Here is a 17404-nt window from a genome sequence, read left to right on the forward strand (position 1 = left end):
ATGAAGAGCGAGTGGGGGCTGAAGCCGGGACCTGCGTATTTCTGGGCATGGCTGTGACTGGGAGGCAGATGGTGGTCCAGGCTCCGGAAAAACTCCCTCCCTCTCTAAAGCAATAAAAGCAGGGATACCTGAGGGGTGGGAGTGAGCAGCTCGTCCCCAAAGGGGTCCAGCAGCGATGCTGCGCAGGATGTCTTTGGCAGTAAAGAGGGGGCATCTTGCAGCGTGGTTCACTGCAAGGAGGCGAGCACTCCTGAGCCGCTGGTGGTGACATCTCGGCCGACTTGGCGCCAATTCCTGCGCTCTGACCTGAGACCTCTGGGTTCTGAGCTGTGATGTTGCTTCCAAGCTGGGATCTCTGGGGTCTTGGTTCAGGGTCGGGGCCTCTGGGTTCTGAGCACCAGTGAGGACAGAGTGCTGGGAGGTGGGGTGTGGGACGGCTGGGGGTCTTGTGGGAGAGAGGGCGGTGAGGCGGATGGTGAGACCCGGAATACACTTTGAGCTTTGCATTTATTGAGGCGGGGGGGAGGCCGCCAGGACTTCTGATGCGTTGGGTGGGGGTGGGAAGCAGTGTGAGGAGCGGGGCTCAGGCGCGGTACTGTGGCCATTTCTGGATGATTTCGTACAGCTGGTCACCTGGAGAAAGTGTTGACTGCACATCCCGGTGTCCTTTGACCTCGTAGTTGGGCCTCAGGACTCCCAGAGCCACGCCACAAGCCAGCAGACTCTGGGCTGCCCTGATGGCGCGGGCCGGGGGCACCCGATCTGGGGGAGGTAAGAGAGGCAGGAATTAGTCGGGGGCTCCCTCCAAGGGCAGAGGGGGCGTGGGGTGCACTGAGCTGGCCCCCTGCCAAACAGTGACTTCATCTCTCTTTGCCTCAGTTTCCTCATCTCTGAAAGGGGAGAGTGATGGCACCTGCCCAGAGGGCTGTGGGATGATCAGATGAGTTACTTTATGTACAGACCAAGCCCTCAGCAAGTGCCGGCTGCCAGGATCATTGCCTATTCGCTCTCCTCTGTCCCCCCAGACCTCCCCGTCCGACCCACAGCCGTAGTTGCCATTTATCAAGCACTTCTTAGGTGTCATGGACTGGCCCAAGAACGCTTCTAGAGGTGAACTCATCTTCCCTGAAACTGGTTGAAAATGGTCTTTATCCAAAGGCAGAAACAAGCCTCTGAGAAGCAGTCACTCGCCTTAGGCCTCCGAGTTTGCAAGGGGCCGAGTCTTTCAGTGACTGCACACCGTGCCGCGCCTTCCCCCAGGCACCGAGTCAGCCCCTCAGCTGACGACTGGACAGTCACTTACTCATGTAGTTGCCCATGAAGGAGATGCCCAGAGACAGGGGGTTCCATGTGGGACCTGAGTGGGCGCCCACGGTGTTCCAGCCCCGGCCTTCATACACAAGCCCGTCTTCTCCGATCAGGAAGCTGTATGGGTGGGAGGGTGGGCTGGATGAGTGACCAAGGCCTTCCTGGAGGAGGACTCCCTCCCCCCCAAGTCTTCCACAGTCATAACAATGACCGTGGCCCTTGCCGTTGGTCAAGCACAGCTCTGCATTCACCTCTTTTCATCCTCACAGCAAGCCCGGGAGCCACCGCTGCCCCCATTCTATAGATAATCAGAAAGGTGGCAACACCTGCCTGAGGTCACACAGTGGTCAGGGGCAGAGCCAGGATTTTCACATAGATTTCCTCTGTGACCCCCACCCATATGGTCTGATTCCTTGCCCTCTCCTGCCGCCCTAGAGCTCTCGATTTGCTGAATCCTGTGCAGTCCCCGAGACAGGCACTGTTGTCATCCCCACTTGAAGCTGAGGAAGCAGAGGCCTAGAGGTTATTTATCCAAGGTCATGTTCTGGAGGTTAATGTTTCCCAGAACTCTCCACTGAGAAGCTCTTCTGCCCTCTCCCCGGCCTGCTTCCTGCTTCCTCTTCCCTGCTGGGGTCCACTTGAGTGACAGGATCAAGGTTGGCGCTGCAACCAGACTCAGACCATGGAGCCCCAGCATCTGCCTCTTGAGGTTTCCAGTTCTGTCAGCAGATCCTTCAGACTCACTCATTCGACATGTCTTGATGGAGCGAGTTTGATTTCCAACATTGGAATTAACTTGATCGGCATTTTGGAGATGTGTTATCTGCCACCACAGACCCCTGGCTCACAGGGTCACCGATGATGCATAGAATGTGCGAACTTCTAATATTGGGTCCTGAATCAACCACTTGGGAGGCAGATCCTGGACTAAAGAGACCAGAAATACCATAGTGATACTGGCCCCAGGTGGTAACGGCCCTGTCACAGCTGCAGCACCTGACACAAACAGTCGGTACTCTCTACGTTTGCTCAATGGGAGTTCCTGTCGTGGCTGGGGGAAATGGATCTGACTAGTATCCATGAGGACACAAGTTCAGTTCCTGGCCTCAGTCAGTGGGTTAGGGATCCGGTGTTGCCATGAGCTGTGGTGTAGGTCGCAGATGCGACTTGGATCTGGTGTTGCTGTGGCTGTGCTGTAGGCCAGCGGCTACAGCTTTGGTTTGACCCCTCACCTGGGAAACTCCATATACTGCATGTGCAGCCCTAAAAAGGCAAAAAAATATATATATATATTTGCTCAGTGACTGCGTCTCAAGCCTCAAATCCCACCACCAGGTGGGTGTGGTCAGGAGCCCCATTTTACAGGGGAAAAAACTGAAGCTCTGAACAAGATGCAACATGGAAGGGCCATTCAAAACACTCGAATCCTAAAATCTAAGAAACAGACTCCAATCTGCTTTCCTAGAAAGTGATTTAGACCAGAGGCTGCTTCATTCCTTCAGGGAAACACTTAGAATTGGAGCGCCTGACCTTAGAAACAAAACTTTGAAGTTGGAGCCTTTGAATTATAAAAATCTTGAGCCAGAAGAGCTAGGGATACCTTTGAAGGTTTCTAGATTTCTCTGAGTGAGGTCCTCAGATTTCCCGGCCTCCCCCTAGCCTTACTGAAGCAGTCTCGAAGGATGTGGCCTGGGAACATACATTTCCAGTGAGGTCATTCTGGTGTTTATCGGGGCCTGAGAACCCTAGAGTCCAAATCTCTTTCGCTGCAGAAACCCTTGTGCAGGACCCTAGCCTATTACCTTGGACGAGAGTTGGTGGGCGTGGCCCAGAAGCAGATCTAACCAATCGCCGCCCCTGTTTCTGCTCTCCGGTCCACCCCGCGCCGCCACCCGCTACAGTCTGCTCTCCACATGGCCGCCAGAGGGAGCTCCTCACCCAAGCAGGCTCACATCGTCCCATCGCTCCGGTGTTAAAATCGAAGTCCTCCCGCTGGGCCTCAATCCCCTGTGCGATTTGGCCCCTGCCAACTCCTTCCTCCTCATTTGATGTCATTCTTCCCAGCTACCTCCAGCCCCGTGACCTCTGTCCCACAGGCAGGACCCACTCACTCAGCCTCCTAGCCTTTACCTCTGCTTTACCACAGCTTACTACACTCCGTCTTCAGCTCCCATAGACCAGAGCCGTGGCCATCACCCTGTTCCTTTTCTCCATCGCTTCTATCACCATCGGAATGCATCTTGCTGACCTTGCTCCCTGCTGGTCTTTAACTCCCTTTGGGCTGGATTCGCCCTGTTCATGTGTCCACATCCCAGCATGTGCGCCCAGCCTGGCATATAGTAGTAGGTGCCAGTAGTCCATAAGTTTGGGGACTCCCATTCCAAGCCAGGCGGTGTCCTGAGCGTTTTGCACGTTATCTGCTGGCTTAGTGATGGAGTAGGCCACGATCCCATTGACTTTTAGAGGAGGAAGATGAAACTGAAGCTGAGAGAGGGTGACCGCCTGCCCCAGCGCTCAGCCAGCAGCCAGAGGAGCTGGGACTGGAGCCCCGCCCCGTGCTTCACCAGGCCCTGGGACTCTAGTGCACAGGACACCTTCCTGGTGTTGGCAAAGTCTGACCCTATCTCCGGGGGCAGAGCTCGGACTTTAGCACTTCCCCTCCTCCTAAGCATCTTCGCGCTTCCTGCACGCACCCAGCTCTAAGCCGCGACTCTGGGGGAAAACGAGGATGCTGCGCGTTGAGTAAGGCGCCAGGGGGTATCAGCCTGGCGGTTCTAGAGCCCGATCACCCGGTCTCCCGGCCCCGCGCGCACCCGCCCCCCGCAGTCGCGGCTCCAGCGTTTGCCCCAGCTCTGCACTCACTTGTAGCCCACGTCGCACCAGTGCAGCGTCCGCACGTGGTAGTGCTGCACGTTCTGGACCTGACGCCGGCATGAGGCCGGGTTATCGCAGGTGCTGCCCGCCGTGTGCGATACCACCACGTAGCGCACTGGCCGTCTCAGGTTCGCAGAGCACTCGGACGCCAGGGCCCCCCACTCTCTGCGGGACACGATGGGGATGCAGTTTGCCAGACCTCCCCCAGCAACCCCGAGGAGGGCGAAGAGGGCGAGGAGGGCCCAGGAGCGCAGCGCGCAGCTGCGGGCCATGGCAGGCAGGGCGCACAGGCGGCTGGCAGCTCGAGGCTGGCCCTGTGCCTTTATCTGCGGGGTTGGTGGGGGGAGGGCTTGCATCACACCCCCAGGGACTTCCCGGTGGGACCCCAGATCGCTTCCTTTTCTGGTCCCGGCCGCAACAGAGTGAGGTGTGGTCAAGTCCGGGAGAGGAGAGGCGGGGTCCTGACCCCGCGGAGGTGGGGGTGGGCACTCTGCCCAGTGGTTTTTGGAAGAGCCAGGGTCTGGATCTCTGCCCTGCCCTCTCAGTGGAGCATTGGACGGCTCACCAGGAACTTAAAAAGGGAAGGAGAGGGACCCCTGGCCTTCTCCCTTCTTCTTGCCAGGACTGAAGAAACAAAGACTCCCATTTTAAAAAACACTTAGCCCAGGCCTAAGCCCAATGTTACTTAACCCTCACAACAAACTGAACTGAGTATTGGGAAGCCCATTTCACAGTTGAGTAAACTGAGGCGGGAAGAGGACTAGTCATGTTGCTGACCCATGGGAGGTAGTGGAGCCTGATTCAGAGCCCAAATTCAGAGCCAGGTTGCCTGCATTTAAATTTTGGGGAGTTCCCGTCGTGGCGCAGTGGTTAACGAATCCGACTAGGAACCATGAGGTTGCGGGTTCGGTCCCTGCCCTTGCTCAGTGGGTTAACGATCCGGCGTTGCCGTGAGCTGTGGTGTAGGTTGCAGACGCGGCTCGGATCCCGCGTTGCTGTGGCTCTGGCGTAGGCCGGTGGCTACAGCTCCGATTAGACCCCTAGCCTGGGAACCTCCATGTGCCGCAGGAGCAGCCCAAAGAAATAGCAAAAAAAAAAAAAAGACAAAAAAACAAAACAAAAAAATTTTGGTGACGTTCCAGTGTGTGATCTTAGGCAATTGACTTAACCTTTCTGTGCCTCAGTTTTCCCCATCTGCAAAGTGGGCTGATAATATAAAGCACCTAACTCATAAGTTGATTCCTTAGAAGATGTCTAATTCATTCATAGCGCCACATAAGCACCACTGGGACACATGGAAGTTCCTGGGGGCAGAGATTGAATCCAAACTAGCAGAGGCAATGCTGGATCCTTTAACCCATTGCACTGGCCAGGGATTGAACCCACATCTTCCCAGCAACCTGAGCCACTGCAGACAGTCGGGTTCTGAACCCACTGCACCACAACAGGAACTCCTGGGACTTTAATTGGCAATTTTATGACCACTCAGGAGATTGAGTATTTTTCTATTTGCTGCGCGTTCGGATTTGCCTCTTGTCAATCGCCCATTAATCTCCATTGCCCACTAAAAAAGTGGGTTGTTTGCCTTTTTGTTATCAATTTGCAAAGGGAAGAAAATAATCCCATTCCTGGGATTGTTGAGTTGTTGGATATGCATTTTTTGTGTCTCAATTCATTTCAAAAGCATTAAAAAATAAGATACCTATAGAAAAGAAAACTTTCATAGTTAATACGGTTAATAGTATTTTAGAGTAATAGAAGTAATAGTGGAGATCTCTATTAATTTGCACACTATGAATACACCATGTAGCAAGCATGCAGGTGAGGTAAATGCTACGTTTTAGATATTAATAGATATTGCCAAATACCATTCCAAGAAAGTTTTAGTATTTATTTTCCCCAGCCATGTGGTCAGTCCAAGGAGGTATCTTGTTTTATTTGCATTTCTTCAACGTCAGTGAGGTGATTACCTTTTTTATGTATTAATGGATGTTGTGTCCATCTTCTGGGAATTGCCTGGTTTTCTCTTTAATCATTTCCCTGTTGGGAGATTAACCCTTTGTCAGACAAACGTGGGGCAAACCTTTTCCTCTAGCCTATTAAAACTTTTTTTTTTTTTTTTTTGGTCACACCTGCAGCAGTAGAAGTTCCTGGGCCAGGGATCAATCCCAAGCCACAGCAGTGACCTGTCACAGCAGTGACAACACTGGATCCTTAACCACTAGGCCACCAGGGAACTCTCTATGAAAACATTTTTAAAAAATAGTTTCTTTGGGAGTTCCCATTGTGGCGCAGTGGAAATGAATCCAACTAGGAACCATGAGGCTGTGGGTTCAATCCCTGGCCTCACTCAGTGGCTTAAAGATTTGGCGTTGCTGTGGCTGCGGTGTTGGCCAGCAGCTGTAGCTCCAATTCGACCCCTAGCCTGGGAATCTCCATATGCTGCGGGCATGGCCCTAAAAAGCAAAAAAAAAAAAAAAAAAAAAACCCAAAAAACCAAAGTTCCTTTGTTTTCTGTTTTGCCCTAAAAAGATCTTTTCACAACCAAGATTATAAAACTTTTTATATTAAAAAAATGTTATTACCTGTTTTACTTTTAGACCTGTACCCCTGCACCTCAGCTAGAATTTAGAATTTAGAATTGCATATGGTGTGAGGTAGGGGGTCTAGCTTTGTTTCCAAATGGTGAATCATTTGTCCCAACATCCCTTATTAAATAGACATTTTACCTTTCAGTCCTGCCCCATGTTAGCTGGATAATCTTGGGCAACTAGGCAACATTTGACATAGCTGACCACTTCCTTCTTCTCAAAATGCTCCCTTACCTAACTTTCGTGTTGTAAGACTTTCTTGATTTTCCTTCTATTCCTCTGGCTGGTCTTTTGTTCTCCCTTTCAGACTCATTCTTCCCATCTTGACCATTATACTTTTTCTGCCAGGTGATCTTATCTAGTTCATGGCTTCAGCCACCACCAAAATGCAGATGACGTCCAGATTTTTATGTCTAGCCTGGAGCTCTCAGCTGAACTCAGTTTTTGTTTTTGCTTTTTGTCTTTCTAGGGCTGCACTGGCAGCATATGGAAGTTCCCAGGCTAGGGGTTGAATCAGAGCTGCAGCTGCTGGCCAGAGCAATGCTGGATCCTTAACCTGCTGATGGAGGCCAGGGATAGAACTTGCATCCTCATGGACACTTGTCATGTTCTTAACCCCCTGAGCCACGATGGGAACTCCTCAGCTGAATTCTGAATCTGTGTATCCACCTGCCTACTTGACATCTCCACTTGGATGTTTCCCAGGCGCCTCAAATGCAAGATTTCCAAAACGGGCCATTATTTGCTCCTCCAAACTGGCCTCTTCCATTAGTCCCTGTCTAAGGGAATGATATGATGAATCTTCCAGTTACAAATGCCATAAATCTGAGCACCAATTTTTTTTTTTTTTTTGGCCATACCTGTGGCATGTAAATTCCCAGGGCAGAGATGGAACCCAAGCCACAGCAGCGCCCCACGTCACTACAGTGACAATGCCAGATCCTTCACCAGGGGTACCACAGGAGAACTCCTGAGCACCATCCTTGACCATCCATGCCCAGCACATAGCATGTGCTCAATAGACAGTAACTGAGCCATTGAATGAATATCCAATCCACTCCCAAGTCATGATGCTGTTATTCCCTAAATAGCTTACAAAGCAGAGTACTCCTGGCTCTTTCTGCTCTCTCCACCTTGTTTCAATCAGTAGCTCCTGGCACCTGGATTTTGCTCCCACCTCCTCCATAATGTCCCATCATGCACCCTGGGTCCTGTGAGGCCCAGGCTCCTATCAAAAGCCAGTCACATTTTCTTTCTGTGGCTTCTCATGACTCTTAGAATGAGACCCAAGCTTCTCACTGTGGCCAATAGTCGGGGCTTCTTCCACCCCAGCCTCACCTCACTCATGGCCAAGACCCCTTTCCCAAGTCCCCCAGCCATCCTGTCCTTCTTGCTGCCCTTGAAGAAACTTTGGCTACCCTGGCCCCAGGGGACTCTGTACAAAGAGGAACCTTAAGATATTCAGCACATTTGTACCTTAGTTTCAAGATGATAAAACATGCAGCTAACCTTTTGTAAAAAGACAGAAATATTTACACATCAGATTCCTTAACAATACTAAGAATGCAATCATTGGCAGGTGGAGAAAGTCTTCCCTTGTTTGAATTTTATTTACTCTGTATCCTGTTAGCCTAATATTGAGACAGGCTCATGTGAATTACCTACTGCAACTTATAACAATGGGTAATTGTTATATTGCCTTGAACTCCAAGACTATATCACTTGAGTACTCTTTCTTTCTTTCTTAGGGCTGCACCTGTGGCATCTGGAAGTTCTCAGGCTAGGGTTCAGATCAGAGTGCAGCTGCCAGCCTACACCACAGCCACGACCACACAGGATCAGAGCCATGTCTTCGACCTACACCCACAGTTCACTGCAATGCGGGATCCTTAACCCACTGAGTGAGGCCAGGGATCGAACCCGCGTCCTCATGGAGACTATTCAGGTTCGTTAACTGCTGAACCTTGACAGGAACTTCTGCATACCATTTTCTCCTTGTATTTGTCATGACTGTAGTTACTAACTTACCTGTGTAATTCTTTCATTAATCTCTGTTCCCACCATACAGTGAGATCTCTAAGTTTAGAGTCATCATATTATTTATTGTACAAGTAGGACACCTAAGAGTGACAGAGGGAGTTTTAAATAGTTATGCTGGGTCAGTGGGCAAACCCGGGACTGTCCCAATGAGTCCAGGTTGAGTCATTGACCCATTTAAAGATAAAGAGGAGTTCCTGTCATGGCTCAGCGGAAACGAATCTGACTAATATCCATGAGGACGCAGGTTTGATCCCTAGCCTCACTTAGTGGGTGGAGGATCTGGCATTGCAGTGAGCTGTGGTGTTGGTCCCAGATGTGGCTCGGATCTAGCGTTTCTGTGGCTGTGGTATAAGCCAGCGGCTACAGCTCCGATTCAACCCCTAGCCTGGGAACTTCTATATGCCACAGGTGTGGCCCTAAAAAGACAAAAATGAGTAAATAGAGATAAATAAAGGGGAGTTCCCATTGTGGCTCAGCTGACTGGTATCCATGAGGATGCAGGTTTGATTCCTGGATTTGCTCGGCGGGTTAAGGATCCGGTGCTGCCACAAGTTGCATTATAGATCGCAGATGTGGCTTGGATCCTGCCTTGCTGTGGCTGTGGTGTAGGCTGGCAGCTCCAACTCCAATTTGGCCCCTAGCCTGGGAACTTCCATATGCCACAGTAGCAGCCCTAAAAAAAAGAAAAAAGAAAGAAACGATGAAAAAAGGACTATTTTTTTTCTCCCTCTCACCCATCATTATATCAGCCTGTGCCCAGAGCATGTGGAAGTTCCTGAGCCAGGGACAGAACTTGCACCACAGCAGTGACACCACTGGACCCTTAACTTCTAGGCCAGCAGGGAACTCTTATATATCATATCCTTTGTTTTTAAGATTCCACATATAAATCATATTATATTTGTCTTTCTTTGGCTTTCTCCACTTAGTATAAATATTCTCTAGGTCCATGTTGCTGCAAATGGCATTATTTCATTCTTTTTAATGGTTGAGCAGTATTCCATGGTGTGTGTGTGTGTGTGTTTAGTATTCCATTGTGTGTGTGTGTGTCTACACACCACAGCTTCTTTATCCCTCTGTTGATGGACATTTATTTTATTTTATTTATTTATTTTGCTTTTTAGGGCTGCACCCGAGGCATATGGAAGTTTACAGGCTAGGGGCGGACAGCCACAGCAATGCCAGGTCGGAGCTGCATCTGTGACCTATGCTGTAGCTTGTGGCAACACTGGATCCTTAACCAACTAAGCGATGCCAGGGATAGAACCCACATCCTTATGGAAACTAGTCTGGTTCTTAACCAGCTGGGTCACAGTGGGAACTCAGACTCTGCCATAATCTTAGTCAAGGCCCTGCAGACCCAGAAGTGCACTAACCAAGGCCACTTCAAATCCCATGCCAGACCCGGAAGTCACACAGACCGGGAACATTTCTCATTTGGGGACACGTGTCACTATGCTGAGTTGGTGGTGGCTGTGGGGTGGAGAGTGTCCACTACACCTCAGAAATGACAGGGACAGCTCTCCAACCCCAACCTGCCTTGACTTTCCAATTCTCTCCTCTACCAACTCCCCCTCCAGGAAAAGAGCCAGAGAACTGAGTGCCAGTCCTGCATTCCAGTTGCTCTGCCAGAATCTGACCCAGAGGACAGACAGCAGGAAAAGAGAGGCAACTGGGAAGGATGAGGGCAGGACACAGAAAGGGCAGAGAAAGAGGGAAAGTCAAGAGACACTACAAGGTGAGACGTTCCCATCGTGGCTCAGTGGTAACAAACCCGACTAGTATCCATGAGGATGCGGGTCTGATCCCTGGCCTCGCTCAGTGGGTTAAGGATCTGGCGTTGCCATGAGCTGTGGTGTAGGTCACAGAGGAGGCTCAGATCTGGAGTTGCTGCTGTGACTGTGGTATAGGCTGGCAGCTGTAGCTCCAATTTGACCCCTAGACTGGGAATTTCCATATGCCACAGGGTGCGGCCCTGGGGGGGAAAAAAGAATGGAGATTCCAGAGTTCCCTTGTGGCTCAGTAGGTTAAGGATCCAGTATTGCCACTGTGGTGGCTCTGGTGACTGCTGCGGTGAGGGTTCAATCCCTGCCCCAGTAACTTCCATGTGCCGTGCGTATGAGCCAAAACAAAAGAATGAATAGACTCCAACTCTGCAGTTCCCAGAGCCTCCTCAGAGCCCACCTCACCCACTCACTTGTGCTGCCTGGCCCTCGGATCTCCTAGACTGAGATCAGGCTTCTATATTTGAATGGAGTCTGGAGCCCTCCCCAGGGCTATATTCTGAGCGCCCTGTCCCCCACGGCCCGGGGCCACATTCCTACCCCCTCATCTGCAACCTTCCTCATCTTCTCTTTAACTCAGTTCTCAACAAAGCTGCACCTGCATCCAACCCCTTCCTGGAATGTTCTAGTGAAGAATGACTTGAGAGGGTGTCCCAAGGCCACCTTCTCCCCCTGGAACCAAACTCCTTTCCCTCTCCTTGCTCTTACTTCCCGGGCCAGTCCCTTCCCTTCCTGGGCCCAGGGTTAGTGGTAAACTTATGTAATGTGTTTTTTGAATTGTGAAAGCAGTGAAGTTGATTTCCTACCCATTAATTTTATTTTATTTTGTGTGTGTGTGTGTTATAGAGCCACACCCATGGCACATGGAAGTTCCCAGGCTAGGGGTGGAATCGGAGCTACGCCACAGCCACGGCAATGCCAGATCCTTAACCCACTGATCGAGGCCAGGTATCGAACCCACATCCTCATGGATACTAAACGGATTTGTTTCCTCTGAGCCACAGCGGGAACTCCCTAATTTTATTTTAAAACAATTTTAGGGGGTTTCTTCATGGTGCAGCAGGTTAAGGATCCTGCGTTGTCACTGCCGTGGTGTGGGTTTGATCCCTGGCCTGGAGAACATCTGCGTGCCGTGGGCACAGCCCCCAAAATAAAAATAAAAAAAATTTTATTTCAAAATTGCTCAGAATAGAGTGATACTCTGGGCTCTTGATTTGGGGTGTCCCAAACGGGGCCTCAGACACTCATGACCACCCTCCCCCGCTTTCTGTTCCAGACCCTTAGGAAATGCTGGTGTCACAGGAGGGGTCCTTAGAGGGACCTGGACTGAAACCACTTTCAGTTGAAGGTTCAAACACTCTAGATATTTCCAGGCCCCTCATTAACCAGAGCTCACTCCAGAAGGGGATTACAGGTCATCCACTCTGACCTTTTCCTCTGCTTTGAGTTAATAAATCCAGATCTGTTTCCAGAACCTTATAATGCTGACAATTTTGTTTGTTTGTTTGTTTGTTTGGTCTTTTTAGGGCCGCACCCATGGCACACGGAGGTTCCCAGGCTACGGGTCAAATTGGAGCTGTAGCCGCTGGCCTAAGCCACACAGCAATGCCGGATCCCTAACCCACTGAGTAAGGCCAAGGATCAAACCTGCATCCTCATGGATGTTAGTCAGATTCATTTCTGCAGAGCCACCACGGGAACCCCCAATGCTGACAATTTTTGATTTATTCCAAGGAAATCCTTTTTTTTCTTTTTTATTCTTTTCTTTTTTTTCTTTTTTTTTTTTTTTTGCTTTTGCTTTTTAGGGCCGCACCTGCGCATATGGAAGCTCCCAGGCTAGGTGTCCAATCGGAACTGCAGCTGCCAGCCTACACCACAGCCACGGCGCTGCCAGATCCCAGCCACATCTACGACCTACACAGGCAAAGTGGGATCCTTAAGCCCTGAACAGGGCCAGGGATTGAACCCGCGTCTTCATGGATCCTAGGGAACTCCCAAGGAATCCCTTTGGGAGACAAGAAATTCGTACTGTGTGAGAGTCCCAACTCTCCACACCACAGTTTACTGGCTGGTAGACGTCTAGCCCTGGGTTGGATTTTCCACCAGACTTTTCTCCCTGCAGCTCGAGGGCACCCCCTCTCTCCCTGGTCCACGAGCAGAGCCGCCCCGCCCTGTCTTGAGCCAGTGCCCGCCAGGGGGCGCGCCGGCCCCGGCTCCGTCCTTTGGGGAGACAGGTCTGGGCTGAAGCTCAGCGCTGAAGGCCCCTCCCTCCCTGAGGGAGGGCTCCCCCACCCTGTGCCACACCCTGTTGAGGTCCACGCAAGTGAGCTGAGCTTGCGATTGAGATGGCACTTTTATTCAGTGAGACCAGGAGGTCATGAATTTTTTCATAGGCAGAGCTCCTGTTGTGGCTCAGGGGGTTAAGAATCCGACCTGGTGTCCGTGAGGATGCGGTTCCACCCCTGGCCTCACTTAGGGGGTTAAGGATCCCGCACTGTCGGGAGCTGTGGTGTAGGTTGCAGATGTGGCTGGGATCCCGAGTTGCTGTGGCTGTGGTGTGGCCTGGCAGCTGCAGCTCCCATTCTACCTCTAGCCTAGGAGCTTCCATATGCCACAGGTGCAGCCCTAAAAAGAAAAAAGAAATTGTTCGTATACAGAAAAGCAGGCAGACCTTGCCGCCTCTGGAAGCTGACAGAGGTTTATGACCATTCCCAATACTTCAAGCTCCCACCGTGACTGTACATGCAAAATTGCAAAATGTGGAAAGTACCTCATGTTTTGCACCTGGTGGAGAAAAATGCCGAAAGCTACGAAATCCCTCATGAAGGGTCCGCAGTGCCGGCCTGGGGACTGTGTCTCATGATATTGGCCATGGGGTGACTGGAAGAGGTCAGGGCTCATGGCACCTGCAATGGCAAAATAATCTCTCGTGATCGTCCACGGTCCCAGAAAGGGGACCGGTCATCCTACTCAGGACAGGTTTGGGGTGCATGTCAAGGAGGGGGAAGACCGAGTCTGAGTGTCCTTGTCCCCAGATGCCCATTCCACCTCCCACTTCTATGGCACCACTACATCCCTCTCACCAGGCTTATTCAGGAAGCAGCATCCAGCCACTTTCTGGTCCCCTGATCCCCTGTCAGCTGACACTGAAGAGGGAGACAGAGAGAGAGCAAGAAGGGGATGGACAGGGGTGGAGGGATAAGCAGATCATGGGCAGAGGAGTGGAAGAGAAAGACGCAAGATGGACAACAAAGGATGCGAGAGAAATAAAAACGAAAGGAGAAAGAAGCAGCAGAGAAAAAGAGCGGTGGGGTGACTAGAGGAGGTGGACAGGGACAGAAGAAGGACACTGAGAAAAGCCCTGGGGGGGGGGGGGCGTTTAATCCTAGAATGAAGAGGCATCCAGACCTTGCCCACTGCCCCTCACCCCCTCATCCTTTGGATGGAAGGGACAGAACCCCACCTGTGACAAACCCTGTCATCCAAGGATGGGGTCAGGTAACAATTTTGACCTTTTTGGTTTTTTTTTTTGTCTTTTTGCTATTTCTTGGGCCGTTCCCTGCGGCATATGGAAGTTCCCAGGCTAGGGGTCGAATTGGAGCTGTAGCCACCAGCCTACACCAGAGCCACAGCAACGTGGGATCCGAGCCGCGTCTGCAACCTACACCACAGCTCACGGCAATGCCGGATCGTTAACCCACTGAGCAAGGGCAGGGACCGAACCCGCAACCTCATGGTTCCTAGTCGGATTCGTTAACCACTGCGCCACGACGGGAACTCCAATTTTGACCTTTCACCTTCGTCACGAAGGATTCCTGGGGCCTCTTCACTGACCATGGGCAGCACTGCTAAAAGCTGACTCTGCAGGTGCGGTTGCCACACATCCGGGTCCTGCGTTGTCATAGCAACAGTGCTGCAGCGGGTTGTAGAACTTGTCCCGGGAGCTCCCGCGTGGCTGGCACAGCATCAGGTGAGGGCGCACGCGGGCGACACTGGAGGAAACAGAGCTGGTGTGGCCCAGGTGGCAGGGCAGGCAAAGCCCTAGGCTGGGTCTTCTAGGAGCTGCCCCCGACCCCTAAGCACCTATGTCCCTCCTGGTCTCACCTGGGGCTCCATGTGAGCAGAGGAGCAAGAGGATGCAGAGTGGCTGAGACAGCGGCGGGAGAGGAATGGAATGAGGTGACACTGATGGGACGGCCTCTGGTCCACCCCAGGGAGCCCTGCCTGGAAGAGGGGAGGGTCTGAGGGGTGTCTGTTCTGACCGAGGCTCAGGGACATGTTAGCGGCAAACCTGTTCAGGTGTCAGGTAATTAGGGATCCCTGGAAGTGGAGGGGGATGCCAGCGGTGCTCTTAGAAGAAATGGGTTTCGGGTTCTGAGGAATGTGGGTGTTTCCTGGGAGGGAAGAGTTTAGAGTAGGAGGCTCAGCTGGGGTCCAGCTCTAAAGGGGCTGAGCTGACACTGGTGTCGTGTTGTGAACGTGACCTATGTTAAAATCTAGAAGATTGGGGAGTTCCTGTCAGTGGTAACGAACCCAACTAGTATCCATGAAGATGTGGGTTTGATCCATGGCCTCACTCAGTGAGTTAAAGGATCCAGTGTTGCCTTGAGCTGTGTTATAGGTTGCAGACGTGGCTCAGATCTAGTGTGGCTGTGGCCGGCAGCTGCAGCTCTGATTTGACCCCTATCCTGGGAATTTCCATATGCAGCACCCACTGCCCTAAAAAGACCAAAAAAAAAAAAAAAAATCTAGAAGATCGGGTTTGGAGTGGGAACCTGGGATATGCATGGCATCGGGCATGTGTGGGGGAACTGGGTGAGGGATGTGGATGGGGCTGAGCGTGGGCATGTGGAAAAGGTATGGCTATGATGGAGTCACTTGTCTGGCTCGGGGCTGGGAGGAGGATTAGGCTGAGGTAAGGATGAGGCTGTGGCTGAGACTGAAGATGGGCTGCCAGGGAGTTGGGGTTGGGTCCTTCTTACCCAGGATGCAGCGTCTTGGAGTCATGGCTCTGGGGTGGCTGCAGCGGAGTCAGTGGAAGTTTGGCACATCCCAGCTGGTGCTTTTTTGCCCCCTACCAGAAATAAGCTCATGATGTCATCAGCTCTCCAGCTTTCCCGCCTGGCCTGCAGAGACACGCTGGGCCCTTGGGGCAGGAACAGCTTTCAGATGTGGAGTCCATTGCTCTCGAAACATTCTTAATCTTTTTTTTGGCTGTGACAGCTGCAGGCAGAGGTTCCTAGGTCGGTGATGGAACCCACACGGCAGCAGTGACCCAAGCTGCTATAGTGACAACGCCTGATCCTTAATCCACTGAGCCACCAGGGAACTCCCCAAAGTCACAATTTTCATGGAGTTCCTGAAAAGAGAGGGAGAGAAAGACAATGGGAAAGTAAAGAATCACAGTTGGAGTTGCTATTGTCAATGTCACTATCAATATTCCTTGTCCGTGGGGGGAATTCCACCCCCACCAGTAGATTCTCAAGGCTTTGACCCTTTGCATGCATGTTTAGCGGGAGATGGATGTGTAATTTTTTTTGTCTGAGAAGCACTGCCTTGGGATCTGCATGTGAAGACAGAAGGGGAGCATCCACTTGCCTGAGGGATGCTGTGGGCTCAGTTCTGCAGGTCGCTCTGTGCAGTGCAGACTAGAAAGTCCTTCTCCCAGATTCTGCAGGAATCCATCTCTTGGGGCAGGGAGACCCTAGACTGCCCCCCAGCAAGGACAAGTTACTCTCCAGAGCTTGGAAGGGTGACTGGTCACATCTGTAGGGCAGCTGCACCCCACTTCCTGCACTTGGAAAATCCCTGCCTTCTGTGTCTCTGCTTCCCCAGTGGAGCCTCCAGTGCTGGTCCTCTCTGTGGAGCCCAGGCCCAGACGCAAGCTCCTCTTGAAATACTCCCCTTCTGGACAGAAGCCATGTGAGTGACCCAGTAGAGAGATTCCTTCACGGTAAGGCAGGAAGTGCATCAGTGTCCAGACCCAGCAGGAGCAGAGGATTTGGGGGAATAGCCAGGTCAGCTCGAAAAGTTGTCCCCCAGGTGAAGGCAGAGGGGTCCTCACCAGCCCAGTTCTGCGGGTGGATGTGGTGTAGACACTGATGTCCACACGTCCGGTTTCCTGTTTGGAAGTTAGCTTTACCTCTCTGAGCTTCAGTTTCCTTCCCTGTAAAATGGGGATAATCAGCTCCAGTTGAACCCCCCTTTTTTTTTTTGCTTTGAGGGCCACACCCACAGCACATGGAAGGTCCCAGGGTAGGGGCTGAATTGGAGCAGTCACAGGCACACAGGATCCAAGCCCCGTCTGCGACCTACACCACAGCTCATGGAAATGCTGGATCCTTAAACCACTGAGAAAGGCCAGGGATCGAACCTGTGTCCTCCTGGATGCCAGTCAGATTCATTAACTGCTGAGCCATGACGGGAATGCCAGCATTTTTTATTTTTGTTTATTTTTCCTTTTAAGGGCTGCACCAGCAGCGTATGGAAGTTCCCAGGCTAGGGTCGAATGCAGCTCCCGGCCTATGCCACAGTCACCATAGCCACAGCAAGGGGAGCTGTGGGGTAGGTCACAGATGCAGCTCCAATTCGACCCTTAGCCTGGGAACACCCTATGCTGCAGGTGCAGGCCCTCAAAAGGCAAAAACAAACAAACAAAGAATTAAGGAGGTATTTGGATTTTAGGGAGACAGCATGTGTATATGAATATGAGGTCAGCCCCGCTGGGTTCAGGGTGGCTCCTGGAATCAAGAAGATCAATATTTCCATGGTGAAATGTGGGCTTTTCACACCACAGTGAGATAAACA

At 51.6% G+C, this 17404-nt stretch overlaps 2 protein-coding genes and 1 pseudogene across 6 annotated transcripts in view; 1 reads left to right on the top strand and 2 right to left on the bottom strand.

Annotated features, from left to right (window-relative positions):
• CCDC61 (coiled-coil domain containing 61) overlaps nucleotides 1–12076 on the top strand; it is a 35805-nt gene extending 23729 nt beyond the window's left edge. For 2 of the 5 annotated variants that reach the window (XM_047790429.1, XM_047790433.1), the window contains one exon: nucleotides 1744–2388. In XM_047790429.1, coding sequence (XP_047646385.1) covers nucleotides 1744–1760 — 17 coding nt within the window. In that variant the 3' untranslated portion in view covers nucleotides 1761–2388. Of the gene's footprint in view, nucleotides 1–1743; nucleotides 2389–10393; nucleotides 10598–11873 lie in introns of those variants that run through there. The other 3 variants (XR_007136319.1, XM_047790434.1, XM_047790428.1) reach the window with 3 other exon arrangements.
• On the bottom strand, nucleotides 489–4616 carry PGLYRP1 (peptidoglycan recognition protein 1). Its single transcript, XM_047790436.1, has 3 exons — nucleotides 4171–4616; nucleotides 1304–1425; nucleotides 489–762 (listed from the first exon to the last, which is right to left on the bottom strand). The coding sequence occupies exons 1-3, from the start codon at nucleotides 4536–4538 to the stop codon at nucleotides 584–586; spliced, it is 669 nt and encodes a 222-aa protein (XP_047646392.1). The 5' UTR covers nucleotides 4539–4616; the 3' UTR covers nucleotides 489–583.
• A 1613-nt stretch (nucleotides 12077–13689) lies between the features above and the next one.
• LOC125133223 (insulin growth factor-like family member 1) lies at nucleotides 13690–14875 on the bottom strand (annotated as a pseudogene).
• Between the last annotated feature and the right edge of the window lie 2529 nt (nucleotides 14876–17404).

This window comes from Phacochoerus africanus, chromosome 8 (genome assembly GCF_016906955.1).
Source record: "Phacochoerus africanus isolate WHEZ1 chromosome 8, ROS_Pafr_v1, whole genome shotgun sequence".
In the NCBI taxonomy this organism is placed as follows: domain Eukaryota; kingdom Metazoa; phylum Chordata; class Mammalia; order Artiodactyla; family Suidae; genus Phacochoerus; species Phacochoerus africanus.